This window comes from Vespa velutina, chromosome 4 (assembly GCF_912470025.1).
Source record: "Vespa velutina chromosome 4, iVesVel2.1, whole genome shotgun sequence".
NCBI lineage: Eukaryota > Metazoa > Arthropoda > Insecta > Hymenoptera > Vespidae > Vespa > Vespa velutina.
In genome coordinates, this window is record NC_062191.1 from 7,131,873 (window position 1) to 7,150,922 (window position 19,050).

At 31.1% G+C, this 19,050-nt stretch overlaps 1 protein-coding gene across 2 annotated transcripts in view; it reads right to left on the minus strand.

Annotated features, from left to right (window-relative positions):
- LOC124948350 (neurotrimin-like) overlaps positions 1–19,050 on the minus strand; it is a 155,867-nt gene that overhangs the window by 37,959 nt on the left and 98,858 nt on the right. For both annotated transcript variants that reach the window (XM_047491835.1, XM_047491836.1), the window contains exon 3: positions 5,917–6,124. In XM_047491835.1, coding sequence (XP_047347791.1) covers positions 5,917–6,124 — 208 coding nt within the window. The remainder of the gene's footprint in view (positions 1–5,916; positions 6,125–19,050) is intronic.

The window sequence follows — 19,050 nt, forward strand, 5'->3', positions numbered from 1 at the left end:
TTTGTAAGGGATATTTTTTGATTAATTTCATCTTAAATTATGAATCATTTAATTACAAACAATTACATATTTAAAAGAGACATTTGAATGATTTTTGGAAAAGTGAAAATTTATATGTGTATATTATATAATATCGATTTTTATATTTAAAGTAGTATCTATACCGATTTTCAAATTTAGAAAAGTTTCAATCAAATTTATAAAAAGAAGAAATTATAAAAATGAAAAGAATAAAAGGAGGTCAGTAATTTAATATCGATGTTATATATTTTTATCTATACATATCTGTGTTTAATATAGACTGTGAATTTCGATAAAACTAAATTTCTATTCATTAGACTTATTTACTTTTTCTCTATCTATTTAGTGATTTGTATGGCTAAAATCATCAACTTTAATTCAATCAATGCATTTTAAATGTATTTAAATGGAAAACTTTACGATCTTTAATCCTTATAAAAGAAAAGAACTGATTTACTAGGTTTAAGAATAGAAAGATACTTTCCTGATAAGATATTATAGATTTTCAGAATATTATTTTTTCTACATAGAAACTACAGAGAGAAAAGAAACTAAAACTTTTAATAATAAAACACTTTAAAAAAGATGTGGTTAACATTACAAATTCTTTCGATATATTCCCAAATGACCATATTTGGGTTTTATAGGCTATGAGTAGCTTAGTCTGTCGACTGTCGGAAAAGTCACTTTGAAAATTACACCGAGTGCTTCAAAACTAGTTTAATCTCCGGTAGGTAATACATATAGGACAACTTACTAACTTACTTTTTTTCGATAGAGTTGACTTTATGAAAAATTGTATGCACAAAGATCTGTTTACAATTTTCATCATGTACGTACGTATTGGTTGATGTTTAAAAAAAAATACCGTAAAAATGACGTAATTTAAAAATATACAAGTGTATATAAATCAATATTCATTGCCTTGAAATATTATTCACATAATAAATATATAGGTGAGTCTTGAAGAATATCTGTCACTTCGAAAATTATCATACTGTTCCTCTCCTGTTAATCTATTAATTTCTTTTAATCTAGAATCATTTTATAGATGTTATCAACGATGAAATAACGTGACAAAAAAAAATACCTTTAACCGAGCAAGTATTGTCGTCGACGATTTATCAAAAATATCTCATCGAGGATGAAATCCTAAAAAAATGTCGGGACTATTTGTTTTGGAATCTTCACTCTCTCGCTAAAAAAAGACTTGTCAATTCTTAGGTAGCAAACGATGCCATGAGATTCGTTGTGAACGTTTGTTAGATATATATTTTACGATCTTTCCAGTAACCCCGCTCATGCCGTACGTACCGAAATCAAATTGGTATTCTCGAGATGCGGGGGAGGCTCGTGCATCCCATCTGTAGCAATTTAATCCCGTGAGTTTCGTCCGTAAACCCCTCTTGCTCTTTCTCGTTCATTCTCTCTCTCTCTCCCTCTCTCTCTCTCTCTCCCTCTCTTTTTCTCTTTTTCTCTATCATACTCTCTCACTACCACTACTAGTCCCAAACCTCCGCTTCATCCACGTTGGAAACCGTCGGAGTACTTTCACGTACAGCCGAGCGGCTACTTACGGAAGTTCATCTCCCTCGTGAAATCATTTCGCTTCTGTTACTCGGTGTACCAATGTATACGTATGTTTCTACCGTATACGATATCGTACGGTTTCCTTCGAAAAGCAGCAAGATGTAAATCGGCACATCGTCTCTCTTTCTTTTTCTTATGTCTTTTTCTCTTTCTCTCTCTTTTTATTGTGGATCGTGGGTCTCGCAAAAAGAGCTCTTCGTCGCTTAAGAAATCTTTTGCTGAGTGTGATGCATCGTATAGGACACAAAGTGCGGTCTCGAGATCGATCGAACATTTCTGCAAGTCGAAATGCCAAGAAAAAAAAATACGTGTATATATATATATATATATATATATATATATATATATATATATATGTACATTTTCTATCCCTAGAAGTAAACGGGATTTTCTTTCTTCTTCTTTTTTTCTTTCTACTTTACATTCTATCTTTTTACTCTTTCTCGTTCGCGTCTTTGTCGAGCGATTTCCTTTTCGCCCTTAATCGCGAATCTCTCGATGGATTTTTCATTACAAATAAGCCTTGGTACGTAAAGCATGTTATTACTCAGCTTAAAATGATCCCTTTTTCCGCCAAACGTAATATCTCTTTCTCTCTCTCTTTCTCTCTCCCTCTCTTTCTTTCTCTCTCTCTCTCTCTCTCTCTCTCTCTTTCTCTATCTATCTATCTCTATCTCTATCTCTATCTCTCTTTCTCTTTTTCTCTCTGTGTTTCCCGTAAAATAGAAATAAAAAGCACGGACATGTTAACTCAAAATGATGAACAAATACCGATCAAACGATGAATTAATTTTTATTCATTATTAATTTTTTTACTCTTGTTCCGAAAAATCTTTCTTAATCTACTAATTACTCCTTACATGAATATTAAATAAATATCCGACAAGCAAAGCTCGTTACAACGTAATTTACAACAACTCGCTTCTCGCATTCTCTCTTCTCTCTCTCTCTCTCTCTCTCTTTCACATTATTAGCACGTGTCACGGTGGGAAAAGCAATTTTACAGGTGAACTATAGTTAGCTCGGCACGTTACTAGAAAATGCTTTTCCGAATTTGGCACGTTCGCGTAGACTAATTTTAGCTAGTATTAATTCATTGGAAAACCAAAATGGGCATAATAGACGTGATCGCCTTAGGTATAGAAAATGATAAAGTATCTACTCACACGATTATTTTAGCTAACAGATAGTTTTTCCTTTTTTGATTGTGTTTTTTTTGTGAATACTACGTTTTATTATTATATTAGTATTCTTATTAATTTTCATGTTTGATGATTATATTTCATCAACTTTTTTACATTACCTAGAAGATTTTATTGATTGAAATCTGATAAGGCGCAAAATAAACAAATGTTAATTTGGCGATGTTTATTTTGGAAACATACTTTATGCATGTAATTACTTTGTAAAATATCCGAAAAATTTCGATACTCCTTCGTTTCCTAATTTTTATAATAAGACTTTACCAACGCAAAATTCAAAAATAACGCATATAAATGTGTTTTTAATGAATAAATAGGCTAAAAGAAATAAATAAAAAGTTAAAAGTATTTCGAAAATCGTTTAAAAAGTGGAAAGAGAAAAAAGATCTTGCGTATCTAACAAAAAATAAGAATCTTTACTGCACTTTTAGAATCCTCTTTTTTTTTATTGCCTCCACAGTATCAAAAGCAACTAGAAATAGAGTGGCCTGATGACCCGAAACAGAAAAAGTGAGGGAAAAAAAGATAGAGATAGAATGAAAAAGTGTATCAGATATACGAGGCTAGAGTGTTTGTACTTGGTTGGCGATACAAACGAAAGACTAAGCTTACTCGCGCATTCGTTTATAAAGAGAAAGAGTGAACGGTAGGGGCTTTTCATTTCCGAGAAGGGTAGTAAAGATCGCTCGCGTGCCGCGAGTACGTGCGCAATGTACGCCACTGTTCTGAGTCTACCAAAGTCCACCAGCTATAATATTGCTTTACCTATAATATAACAAGGTTAATGCCTTGCAAATTAAGTGAATGTAAAGTACCTTCTAGCGCACTTTTACGTCCCTTCAAATGGAAAAAATGTAATCTTCATCAATAGTAAGCCTGTACTCTTCGTCAGTTAATTTAGTAATTTTCATCTTATATAATATATAAGTGTATTAAAAAGAATCAATAATGCTTATGACAAAAACTAGATAATGCAATCTAGAGAAACGAATAAGTAAAACTTAAACAAAACAATCGTATTAAATGTTTGATTCAATCATGCTAAAATTGCAGCACGAATTCCAATAACATTGAAAGCCGAAATGATGCTTTTCATACATTAACATTATGTTAATAATGTTATTAGTTCTGCAAAATAGCTGCATTTGTTTGACAAATTTTGCTTTTATGTATTAAACATGACTATACCATATTATAAATTAAAATGTTTATTTTAAAATAACGGGACAATTTATTTAACATTTTACACAAAAGATCTTCAAGTTTTAAAAAAACTAAATGTAATATTATGATACATAGATCGTGTGGAAAATTTTTTTATATTTTGTATGGGCAATTTTTGTTGTTGTGATCCCAAAAAGCTTTTACATGCTGAAACATACAAACATTTTGAAAATATCATGATTTGTGTAGAACTTCGAATAGAATTGAAAAATTGTATCTTTATTACAAATTATAAAAAGTTAAATGTTTTTCTCTATGATAATTCGATAAGATTTCTGAAGGTGTGCTTAAGAAACAAAGTAGAATAAATATTATCGAGTTTAAGAATGAATTAAAATATAATTAATTTCAATGAGTATTAAATATATTAAATTAAAAAAAACTGTTATACAGAAAATGATATGATTATAAATCTGTTCTTTCAAACTCTAGGAATTTTTATTATAAAAATAAACGAAGATATATTATCTATGTGAAAGAAAGAGATTTGAATTACCGAGTATATCAAATACCTGCTATCATCCTGGGCATTTACCTTAAAATCGTTGATCATTTTTATAAACAATATTTACCAGATTTATTATTTTTCGTACATTATCATTCTAATAATGTCAACTTTAATTTGATATCTTCAAACGTTTAAATTGAATATTAAATTATCGAATAATTTTAATAGCAACATAAATAACTGATAAATTGTCTATGATTAATCATTATTTCATTTTTTTATCTTTTAAAGTTATAACGTATCATAGATTACCTTAGCTATAAATTTTAGTGTGCTTATGTAAATGAAGGATAAGTACGTTTGTAATAATAAGTGCGAAAGTATGGGATTAAGTGTAATCTCCCCCTTATTATAAACGAAGCCATTATGCCTTCAATTTTACCATGTGCATTTACCCTTTGAAGAGTTGAAAATTATCATGTTTTTTTTTGCAAAAAAAAAAAAAAACAAAAGACTCTATTCACTTGTACAACCAATTAACTATTTGTAATAAAATTTATATAAACAAAGCCCATTCGGAATTGTGCTGGAAACAAGTGATATATCCGCGCATACGTATCGTTTTTTAATAATACCAATTGAAGAGGTTGGAAAATATAAATATTTGCTTGTACACACGCAATCGAAAAATCATCTTTTATATTCTTTTGTTATCTATCATCGATTTTCTTGAACAATTTTTTTTTCGGAAATATCGTTTTATTGGCTAAAGAGAATAGTCAAGACACGGTTTTACAGGTTTTTTAATCGTGATAGATTGTACGGAGATAGAGGCGAAGTACAGCTGATAGAGGAAAGTGCGAAATCCCATGTAATTTCCGCGTTCTCGCGCGTTCGTCCGAAATACCATGAATTATATCCATGTAGCAGATAGCGTACTATCAACGTGACGCGAACATCCTGACAATAATTATTTCGGACGCGAACCGTTAGCATATACTGGCGTCGCAATCCGTTTCTAGAGAGACGGGCATTTGCTATCTTCGAGCTAACATGACAATTCGAACTATTTTCGAAATAGCAAAATGTAAATATAAAAAAAATTATCGTTATCTAGATGATATTCGATTAAAATTACTTTTAATGATTTAATAGTAAATTTATTTTGTTAGCGTTTAGAGAAATATATTATTTAAAGAAGATAACAAATTAGATATGTAATAAATTTATCCGTATGTATGTCACTAAGCCTGGATTAATCTGTCTAATATGAAATCAAAGACAAAATTGAATAGTGTAAACTATTAATAGTGTCACACGTGCAAAGCGGCTTTCATTCGATTGTTCTGGACCTATGGTAAAACACGATCGATAAGATGAAGTACATAATGTGTAGAGATGAAAGGATAGACATATAGGAATAATACTCACCGACAACTTCGAGATAACCAATCTGACTCTTCATAGGATCTGTGTTGATCTGACACATATACCATCCTCGGTCAGATTCTCTGACTTCCCGTATGTGGAGAAACCATGTACGATGGTCACTATGAGATACCGAGATTCTGTGGTTCTTCGTTATCACGTGATTTGCTATCGTCAGTATGGTTTGCGTATCCACTCGTAACCATGCCACCTGCGAATACAATTAAGGTAGTGAAGCAATGCTATTTGCTAACATTTAAATTCGAATTACCTTTTAGCGTTACAATCACAAATATAATTCTTACTGAATCAGATGACATCAAAGATATCAGATAAAATTCGTTTTATGATCCTTAAAGTGTTCAACAAAATCCATATGACGAGTATAAATTAAAAAAGATGGTTTAAGATAATTGGTTAATAAGTCATTAAAGAAAAAGAGAATATGATAAGAGATGAAAATGATACATTAAATAACAAAATAAAAAAAGAAAAAGTTATTAAAATTCTTTTTTCGTTTCATAACTAAATATTCAAAGATCTTAAAAATACATATTACATAGACAAAACATTTTCCTAATCAAAGTAGTACAAAATAAAACAAAAATACAAAAATAATAAAAAAGAAATAATGAAATAAAGAATATTTCGAGGTGTCAACGGTACGAGGAGAAAAGTGCATCAGAAGAGAAAGTTAAAGCGACATGTAGTAGTTATGCAGTCATAATTATACAGAGTTTATTGTTTACCGAATTATTATGGACTTTGAATTTTGCGTAATAATGTTTAATTTACCGAGTGACGCGTTTCAAGTTTAAGTTTTTTCACTAAGTTTTACGATCTTTCCGGTAGTAGTTCATTATGTAAATATATATTTCCTGAGATAATTATGTACTGTGACGCCACATGCATAAATAATATAATTATTTCTATCATTACATATCACAATCGATTTATAAACAATGATCGACATTTCCAATTATTAATAATTAACTATTAATTAGCTAAAATAGAGACGGGAAGAAAAAGAGAGAGGAAGGATAAGCGAAACTTTTAGAAATGAAGAAAACGATCCTTCTTTTCATTTGTATCCGAGTTTCCACTTTCCCCATGTTATTTTATAAGTCTCTAGTCAGTGCGCTCTGTATTTTTGATTCAACCGTTCCATCTTTTTCTTTCTCTGTATCTCTCTCTCTCTCTCTCTCTCTCTCTCTCTCTCTCTCTCTTTTCTCTCTCTCTCTTTTTCTCTTTTCTTTTTTCCACCTTCTAACCAACCCACTTTTTTCACCTAACTTCGAAATGTTTCAACCCCTTATTCTTTCTTCTTCTCTTACGTTAGCACATCTCCCACTATTGCGCTTCCGTTCCATCTATATCAATTATAATTTTTCATTCGTGATTTCTCACCCGACCGTCGGAATAAAAAACTATGAAATCTCTGTGCAGTCGTAACTGGTTATCCCATTATTTTATTATTTCAACGTTTCTCGTATTCTTTTGAGACCAACCATTTTTCCATATCATTTTACGCCTAACAATTTCCTCATATTTTCTTTTTACTTTCCTCTTCGCCTTCCTTATCATCCCTTATCATTAATGACTTCGGTTGCAACATATTTGTTGCGTTTCATTCCTTTTTTAGAAGAAGTGAACTGAAAATGTGCTTACGAATTTGACATCTTTACGTTGATTTGTTTTATGCATGAATAAATGACATGTCATACACATATGTTATACAACGAATTGTATGATTATAATCTTTTTTACACGATCTTCGGATTGGTTTATCCAATGAATGAAATCGATGAAATTTAAAACGAAAACGGTATAGTATAAATTAATCTATTTAAGTGATTGATAAATGCTTTCATTTATATAAAATATAAATTTAAATTTAATAACTTTATGTTACGGAATGAATTTTATACTTTATAGAATCAATTATAAATATGTGTATTTTTTTTATATCAGTCTCTATAGAATTAAACTGATTAATTAAGAGTCGAAGTTTATTTTTCGTATTTACTGACACTTTTTGTGTTACTGATGCTTTCGGCATGAATTTTAGTTGGGATCGAACATTTTTACCCATGATAATAGGTTATTTAAAAAAAAAAAAAAAAAAAAAAAAAAAAAATACATTATTTCATCAAATACTGTTTTATTTGAGTAAATAAAAAATATCTTTTATTTATAATTAAAAATACTTATAATTATTTTATTAATTTCCAATTTTTTTTTATTAAAAAATAAGAAAACATACAATATTACATAAAACAATATATTTAAAATTTACAAAACAATACATTTAAAACTCTGACGATGCAAAATAAAAAATTAAAAATAATACAAAATGTAATATCGTGCAATTTTTCTACGTGAAATGGTATACAATAAAATTGCAAATATAGCAGTTTTCGCTCTGCTTCTTACTAGTCACGCATACCGAATTACGCCATTGCAGATTTTTTCTCTTTCCTGTTCCCACAATTTTTTCTGATACATATTTTTTCATACCCATGAATAGTCTACCAAAAAGATCGAGTTTTGTAGGTTATTGTGTAAATGATCTCAGTACTTCGATATCCATTTCATTATTTGGAATTTCATCAGCTGTCCAATGATATGCAACTTAATGAAGAAATTGTTTGTATCTCATTTTGGTTTCATGCACTGAGTTGTACATTGCAAACGTATTAAATAGGACACAGTTCAATAAATACATATTTACTCACTTTGTCTATTTTTTAATTTTCTGCAATATGGAATAATGGAAAAAATATTGATCAGCGCCTTTCATATATTTGTTATATTTAATAATGGATATTGACCTTTTTAATTATATTCAGGCTTTTCCAGTTTACGTTATTGCTTTCTCTCGTTTCAGTTAAATGAATGGTAGAAATTATTCGAACCTCCATTTTTTGATTGTTAATTTTTTTGATTTGTTAAGTTAGCAGCAATAGATATATCATTCTTTATTCGAAATCTTTATTCTCCTTTCTTCAGTTTTAACTTTTAAAAAGATTAAGATAAACCTCTATTCTTTCTAATTGTACTACAAATTCTTATTTTATTTTGTCATAAATCTTCAGAATTTCCAATGCTATTATAAAACTTGTCCATATAAAGGTGATGCATGTGCCAGTATAAGGAGACATTATACTTTGTATAATTTTTAGTAATTTTAATCTCCGTGCATAATAAATTTTATAATTATATATGTAATACTTTTACATAATATTCGCACTAATATTCCTCTTTATCGTTTTAGAATAAACAAGTCTCAATATTTGCAGGTATAATCCGATTTTCTATCCTTGCAAATTTGTTCCATCAAACAATCAATCTTTAAAACTTTTTCATTTATGTTAGTTATATTCTTCCAATTTCTTATCTTTACGTGATTTGAAATTATATGAATTGTATATTTAATTTTATTAACATTTATATTTATTAATTATACATTTCATCGTTTCTTTCATTACTTTATGAAAACATTTTTGAGGGATAGTTTATATTTATAAATTAATAATAATATTAAGCAGAAAGTAATGTCGTTTCTGCGCATGTCGATATTTGATTGTGATTAAAAATAAAAACTTGTTCGTTTGAATTTAATTTAAGAAAGCGACATTACTTTCCGGTCCACCTAATATAATAACAAATATATTTGAAAGAATTTGAATGGTAAACTTTTCCTAATTTTGATCAATAGCACGAAAAAGATGTTCGTTATGTGAAACAACCAGAACTAATTCAAAAATACATTAGATGAGATTTGATAAATCAAAGTATTAATAAAATGCCATACTGTTAAAAAAAGTCGACAAGTATAAAAAAAAGTATAGACAAGATAGGCTATTCAAAAAATGTGCTGGCACATTAAGCTCGTTTTGTCCGTCAATCCTGAAATTCTCTCTTCTCTCATAGTACACATATTCGAATATACATACCTTCTTTATGTAATATCTTTGTGCAAGCTGTACTCGTACGCACGTGCACTAGAATTCACGTTCAAAGGGCGACGGATAATGGAATTGCTATCATCGTGCGCAGACATATTTATTCCCGAATTCGTTTTACGTTTATAATTTGAAAATCTCTCTTTTTGCATTCTTTTCGTATATTTCCCTTCGAAATATATAAACCTTTATGAGATACACGTGAATAAGAGTACCGCTTTTCGAGTCCGAGTCACCGAACTAGAAACATTTCGTTTCTGACCCTTCGAGGTAAATCTTTTTGCCATTATGATGCCCTCTATACTATTACTATTGAGAAAATATATTTTCGTTATCATTCCTCTTTCTCTTTGCGTTGCGTTTCGCTCACGTTGCACGTTCTTGCCGACTGGTGGTTACGCATTCCCGAACGATTATATGGGACGTCGGTGATAAAGAGCATTCAGAGACAAGCGAGCTTGATATAAACCATTCGATGTTACGACATACGACCCTATACAAGAGGATTAGAATGATTTCATAGGCCTCGATATATCACAAAGATGTGAGTAATGGTGATACTAATGTATCTTGTCTGCGTTTTGATTTCCGCGTCTTCTGTTGTTTACTCTCTATTTCACACTTACATATCTACACGCCTAACCATATCCACACATACACACATACGACATACATATTACGATGATATGATTATACGAACATAGATTATTCTGAGCTCTCTGCAATCATCGATAAGAGTTCTCTCTCTTCCTCAACGTTTTTACCGCATCGATGCTACTTCATTTTGATGCCGTGCTTATTTCGCATTATCTCGGTTTTCTTTGCAATCTCATTTGCCACAATTGACGCTGATCTAGTGATCTACGCGATTAGTTTTATCTGATAGTGGATTTTTCGATCACAAACTTTCATCGCGTGTTCTTAAAAATCGTCTTAAGAAACATCGTACACGATATCGTTTCTATAAAAACAATTTCGTTTGAGTAATGCTTGTTGAAATTACATTTGATATGGCACGAGAATAATATTAAAAATTCACTAATACTTTTAATAATATCGGCCATTATTCAAAAATACGGTAAAGTGATCCTTTTTCCAATTAATTCAATTGATCCGTCTGAAAAGCCTATCGACATTCCCTTAAAAAGTTCGATTTTCCTAAGAGCGGACTAAATAAAAAAAGAAAAAAGAACAAAAAGAGAATAATTCTTGCGAAAGAGTAAGAGAAAGAGAGAGAAAGAGAGAGAGAGAGAGAGAGAGAGAGAGAGAAAGAGAAAGAGAGAGAGAAAGAGAAGAAATCCTGGAAATAATAAATCTCGCTAATCATCAAGACGATTTTAACGAGCTGGCCAGTCGGACAGCCAACTCAACGAAGAACGATCTCGAGAGGGTTTCACAAAGTTCGCCGACTGACGAGAAGCGAACGGCTCGGAGAGTAGGGTGGAAAGGGTTGAAAAGGGGTGGCAGAGCTAGTCGTGCGGACTCTAGGATGCAGATATCAGACATCGCGGCCCTGTAAATCTGCCAGAAACCGGTGTGAAACGATGGGTAGTTGGATTAGGAGGTAGAGATCGAGGACTAGTCCGAGCAGCACCAACAGCACTCTGAACACCGGTCCGAGCACCTAGTCGGAAGCGTGCCATGAACTATTGCGTTTGATATCCACGACTCGATGAATGGAAACTCCATAGCCATATCCACACGTGCAACTAGGAACAGATTTCATGTGTATATGTACATGTATACATGAATGTAGAATGTTCTGTAATGCATCCAGGACTTATGTATGTAACTTCCGTAATACCGTATAACACCATGTATGATAGCCAACTATTTATAACTACCAAACCTAGAAATGACAGTTCATCTTGGGATGATAGGTTAATTTTTTTCAAGAAAAATGTTTCCTTTACATTTTGCTAAACAGTATTCATATATTATAATAATTTTCTTTTTGTTTTCTCTCTTTAATGCTTTCGTGTGGAAGATAATCAAGTGGAGCGATCGGATCATTAGGAAAGTCATAAAGACTTTGAGTATGGATTTTATGCTCGGAAGGATTATTCGAAGAATAACGCGGGAAAAATCGAAAAGCTTAGAGTATGAGATTGTAAAGAAATTTTAAGATTGACTTGATAAGACTCGACCGACTTTTAACCGTCACTTCATAGGATGGTTTCTTCGAAAAAAAAAGAACGTTATTTTCGAAAGGAAAGAAAAGTAAGGGAGGAGACTTTGCTAACCCATGACATAAATTTTTCTATGCGACACAAACTCATTTTTATATATAAACGAGTATATATCCCCACTCGGTTACGAGCTAAGCCAAGCAACTTTCTTGATCCCACGCGCTCGATATACGCGACTAGTATCGTCTGACACGCTCGTACTTCTCAATTTTCTACAGGCTAAACTTTTTGACAGTTCACTTCTCTCTCTCTCTCTCTCTCTCTCTCTCTCTCTCTCTATCTATCTATCTATCTTTCTTGCCAGATGTTTTGAAAAGAAATAGTTCATATCGAAGATAACAACAACGAAGATGAACGTAGGTGGCAATCACATTCATCTGAATCTCTAGATGGAACTGTCTCAATATTTCTCAAGATTAATTATTTACATTTAGAAAGAGAAAAAGGAAGAGAAAATATATTTATTGCATTTAGCTGATATAGAATTAAAAATGTATCAAAAAAAAAAAAAAAGATATAAAATAATGTAAATGTATATATAATGTGAATATGAGAAACAGGATGAGAAAGAATTGAAATCATATGAACAAATAAAACTATCTTCTAATAAGAAAGAAATGAGGAAAATAGAAATATAGAGCTTATATTTATATTGATATATGCATGTCCGTTTTGATGTCGATATTTGATATATATAGTTTGAAAGGTAAATGGCAGTTTTATGAGGAAACATAGGAAGTCCATCTTCCATTGCGTCTAGGTTTCCACGTTTCGTGCTAGCAAGTGGCTCGAAAGTTGCGCTCTAAATCTAGATTAGGTACACGCTCCTTCAATAGAACCTTCGCTTCCTAATGCTGTTCGATGGCTAAGGAAATTACGATGAATTACGATGAATTACGACTGTAATTCTTATGGAAGATAAAGAAGACGTTATAAGCAGAAGATATAAGCCTACTTTACACAATGTAACGGATCAATTTGTTCATCGATTTGTGCAAATTTAGAGTAAGAGTAAGATAATTTTCTACGTTCTAGAATTAAGAATGGTATATAAATTTCTATAAATAATATGCTTCAATGGAAAACGGAAGCTAAAATCGATTGACTCGGACACAGGGAAAAACGTTTTAAGCTGTCCTCGCTGGTTTTAAAACTACCGACACTTTGTTGGGCGAGCACATAAACGTCCATCTTACGAGCAGCAACCATCTCTGGCTTCACTTTCATTAGTCGTTCGACAAGTAGAACGTCCCTTTTACTGAACGAAGAAACTGAGACGACGATTCGAAACGCTCTTGGAAATTGCCACCCTCCTCGCATATTACTTTCTCGATCATAAAAAGAGTTTTGCCATGCGACGTAGACAAAAGATAAGGCTAGGAATAAAAAAAAAAAGTGGGTGACTCGGGGGATTGGGTTGGATGGTGTTGTTGGATGGGTGGTCTATTTAGAAACAACGAGGAGATCGACGATAGTAGAAACGTTAATGCAGTCGTTGGTAGAAACTCTAAAATGCATGGAAGGATCAGGGCAGTACCTAACGAAATATCTACTGTGCAATTAGTAGGAGATGCTAGGGCCCGGCCAAGACATGGTAACTCGCCATAATGACGGGGATATTACGGTAATTAAGGTCTTCAAAGTAGTCTACGAACAGTGGAGCATTAGGTGCGATCCCAAGAGTCTGCCCAAAATGTCACTACGAAATGTCATACAGCTGCGATTCCTACAACCTCCTATGCTTGCTCCCTTTATCTTCTCCTTCCTCTTTCCTCCCTTTCTACTACTTCCTAACCTCATATCGGTCCTCCTACCCGTAGAGAATAACGTTTGAAATACTGTTTCGAGCAAATAACACAGCATAACGTGCCAAAGTCCGCGTGGCCATCAGGAAGATACTATTCCGTTGTTTCTATCTAATTCATGGCTGGTTATCTTATCATTATTTGGATGATTGAACGACAACGGTTACTCTTGAAATCGCCCTCTCGTTTTTATAATTAATGTTAAAGCAGATATGCCAAATGTGTACGAATTATTAGGATAAGAAAATATGGAATATTTAATGAAAGACAAAAATAATTATTATAGATTAATATTGTGAATTTCTTGGAAGTCAAATTGATTGATTAAATGTATGAAATAAAAAGTAAAAAAAATTGATTAAATTAGGCTAATTCGTCTTACTTATAAATAACTTTTATAAAATTATTTTCTTGATTTTATAATTGATTTTATTTTTTTACCGTTTATAATAGTTATTGCTTTTTTAATAGCATGTAATAGAGATTTTGTTAGGAAAATTACTCCGTGGCATCGTTATAACGACGTATCAAACATTTTCAAAGACAAAAACTCATCCTCCGTAACTTATACGTCAGTTCAAAGCATTTTTAGTTTCATAATTCAGTGCGCTTGAAATTGCTTTGTTCTCGTAGGTCAATTAATGAATAAAATAATTGAGAAAATGTATGATAAATAAACGGCACATCGTAAAAGCGTAATTTGTTTTTACGATGTGGCGTTTATTGAAACATGATATAGAAGACATATCGTTAAAAAAAAAAAAAAAGAAAAGGCAATGTTATTTGAATGTAACGCTAGTTTGAATCTTATATTTCGATTGTCACTGGACAATCACTGGATATCACTGGATCGATTGTATATGAATTAAATGCTTCAATCTATTCGAACAGTATCCTGTTAATAAATATGAATAACTGTTTTAGATAATTTATTGTAGTATACATTAATAATGGGGATATAAACGCAGCAATCATTTTCATATTTTAAGAATATATTCAAAAATCTAAATCTTCTATTAAATACTAGTAAGAAATTAAAATGTTTTATTGTAAGTGTAGACATTAATATAATCTTAAACTTAAATTTGAAAATATTAACTGAAATATTCTTCCATAAGAAATTTAAATAGTCTTCTCTAGTCCTTTGACATTGTTTAATAATCCTTCATTCTCTCAAACATATTTATTCTTGCATATTCATACTAACGCTAATATTTTAATAGATACCAAAACATATTTATATCATAATATTCATTTAAATTCATTTACATGACTCATTCTACTACTCATTTCATATAGAATGAAATCTAAAGTAATATTTAAATATTATTAAGTTTTCAAAATTGTACATATTGTATTTAGTTTCGTTATCTTATATTTCTCTAAAATTCTTTTCAAAAAAGTATCTCCATATTTCCATATGATAAATTATTCAAGGATAATATCGAAAGTAAGCCATTATCTATGCGAATAATACAAACATTATTATTCATTGTCTCTCTCTCTCTCTCCCTCTCTCTCTCTCTCTCTCTCTCTTTCTCTCTCTCTCTCTCTCTCTCTCTCTCTTTCTTCCTCTCTCTATTGTTCTGGAAACCACAATTTGGCAAAATAAAGATTATGCAAAGGAGTGCTTGAAAAAGGCAACGTTACGGCTTAATATCGATAATTCTGTAAAACAGATATGTTTGAAGCTTTCAATTTCTGTTTTTTTCTTTTCTTTTAATTCATTCATTAACTAATTCTTTTAGGCAAATGATTTTATCATGCGATATCGCGTACGAAAAATAGTGTAGAAACGAAACAGGGTCGAGTTTAATTGGCGCTCAGCTATGTCAATACGTAATAAAAATATTGGGTACTATATACATCAATATTCATCTGCAAACCTTTCTTCTATGCAATTACAAGAACCTATAAAGAATCGATTAAGATGCAGACGTAGATCCCATCAAGAGCCAATTAATAGTCTTCAAAGTCTTGGTCAAACACATACTCAATGTACTTTAGCAAGACTTTGAAGCATTGATTTCAACTAATCAAATAGGAAATATTTTTAGATATTTTAAACGATATATTAACCATGTTCTACCAGATTATAAGTAATAGAAAAATACAGATTAATTTGTCATCTAAATCTCTATAGAAAATCGCATCCAACACCTTAAAATCTGTTGAGATAATTTAAATTTTGTTATAGGAAGAAATTCGAAAATTGATTAAACATTTAATAAAAATTCATGCTTCAAAACACCACTCAAAAGGAAAGCCCATTAAGTGCATTCTCAATTTAGTAAGAGTTAGATATTATTAATTAATATTTAATATAATTAGAATATTCGATTATTCTAATTATAAGAATCATCTTGTTAATTAAATACAATATTATTCATTGGATGTATAATCGATACCGCTCATCTATCTCGAATTTTGTTGATCAAAATTAATATAGCACGAGACAATACTGTCGCGATGGTCTATTATTTTCCTCAGATACATTGAAATCATCATTTTTGAATCGCTTCAATTGAAGGAAATAATTCATTTGTTCATAGGAGCACATAGATTATCTTACGTAAAAATATTGATTACGGAAAATTTTGTGATTTGAAAATCGCAGGGAGCAACACAGCCATGACGCAATAGGAATCATGCTTCCGTTCCGAGTGAGGTTTTCTTCTTTTTTCATTAGCTGTTTCTTAGATCTACCTAGGTAATTGGCTACGCGTAATCGCGAACACGAGCTTTTCCTGTGGCTTTTCGTTCCAACCATTATCTTGTGGTACGATCCTTTGACTCGCGGTTAATTATAGAGTCGAAGCTCACAACCAGACAGTGCAATTAAGAAGACGCGCTAAAAGAAAATTTCAATCGAACCTCTCAAACGTTTCTCGTCATTCCTCTTTTCTAACTTTTTCTTTTTCTCTTTCTTGGACGATGTATTTTAAGGCGAATAAAAATCTATTTCGTTCGCTAAAAAAAATAAAATAAGAAGTGAAATTTTCAAATGAGTATATTTGAATATCGTTTTTAGTTACTTATTATTAACAAATGTGTAATTATATTTGTGAAGGAAAAATTATAATGTTTGACGAGATGAGTTAGGACGATAAAGATATTTCCTTCAAAATCAAGTCTTCTTATAAATTTAAATTCTATAAAAAAAAAATACTCATTATATACAAATACACATTATAAACAATTGATTTATCAATGATCTATTTATATCTAAACTTATTTGTAATGAAATTTCTGCGTATTTTTTTACCTTCTTTTTTGTTGTACAAAATTTATCGAGTCGAAGTCTGCATAATCTTCATAACTCATACCATTGTAATAATTCCATTTATACTTCCTTGTGAGAAAGTCTGGTATACTTTGCGTAAAAAAGTTTTCCGTAATTCTCCGGCCTCCTTCGGCTCGTTAAACGTTACGCCATATTCAAGGCCTCAGAAACATTATCTTCTGGTTAGGAGTAACGTTCGCACACGTGCGTACAATTTCCTTAATTATATTTCTTTGCAGAAATTGTATGAGCAAATATCATATTAATACCGAGCGTGGTCTCTACCCAAAACTTTAATTTTTTGTCTTCGTTTACTTTCATTTAACCCATTTGCATCATTCGAAAAAGTGGAAAATTAGCCCATATCACCAAATTTTTTTTGATTGTATAAAGAACTAGAGTGCATATTTGCGCTTCGGTGATAATAGCTAGGAAAATTCTTTTAGCTTATGATGTAAATGAATTAATAGCGCACAAATTAATGAAATGAAAAAAGCTATGGTGACAAGAATTACTCAGGGATGATCAACAACAACAAACAAGTCAGCGTATCTCGTCTTTGTTAATTTAGCCGTACTAATCTTCCTTTGACTTAAACTTTTAAGTACGTCAATTTGTCGACAAACAAACGCTATTGCCTTTCTTCGATGTTTATTGTTAAACTTTCTCTCACTCAAAATTTCATTATTTGAAATGTCTCGTTTGACGGATAACAGTGAGTTATACGAAGTGAATAGACATTAGTATCGATTATTTTATTAAATAAATATTTTTTACCAAATCTATGGAGATTTAAAATGTTTGTTTCAATGTATTCACTGTCCAGTTAAATTTAATGGCCTACATTTACATCAATATGATATTAATTCCAAAATTAATTATTTGCTAAAAAGTAATATTTCATTACTGATTTTACATTTATTCTCGATATCTGATATGACCTATTTTCACGTTATTAATTTATTATCTCACTTTAGATATGAACGGCCGAATAAGTAGAATCAATAAATCTCTAATTATTTCGACGATTATTCCTTTAGAAGTTATTGCAACTATTGTAATTCAAGTATACATTCACATTGCGTGATATTTTTTATATTATCCAATAAAAATACAGTACACGAACGAGTTAATCTTTTATTTAAACAATACTAATACATGATTATAAGATTCTATGTTAAACCGGTAAATAGGGTAGAAATCATTGATTAATAGAAGTATTGCCAAAATAAATATTTTTCTAAAGATATTTTTCAAAGATCAGTGATAAATGGAATTTGAAAAAACGATTCATTATTGAGAATAATAATAAGTGGAATTAAACCAAAGAAATCAGTCGTTATTTTATAATGATACTCGGTTGTGTTCGTTATGAAATGATTGAATCGAGTGGAAGAGTTTAAAATTAGCAGATGCATCGATATTTAAGAGGGAAGAATGATCAATGGAATTTCGTGGACCGAAAGTTGATGAGTTGAATCTGTCTGAAGATGATGATCAAATGCCCTGATGATATTTTTCGATTCGAATCGATTTCAAATATAGTCGAGTGCACGCTCGCTCGTTTTCTTTCGCCATCTCTCTCTCTCTCTCTCTCTCTCTCTCTCTCTTTCTTTCATTCTTGCTGAATCGTTAGTATCTTCCAATGGATAGTTGAGATGAAACTGCATAACTTGGTTGCTCGCTTACTTCTAGAGAATAATAAATCGAATAAGAGAAGGCCGAGATTTCAAGTGCAAACGAATCTAAGAGCTTTCGAAGAACGACGGAAGGAAAGGCCTATTAAAGAAAATCTTGGAATTCTCACAATCAGTGAAACAGTTGGAATAGTGTAGCAAATTTTATAAAGTATCTAATACAATTACGAATTTTTTTTCTTTATTTCCTCACTTATT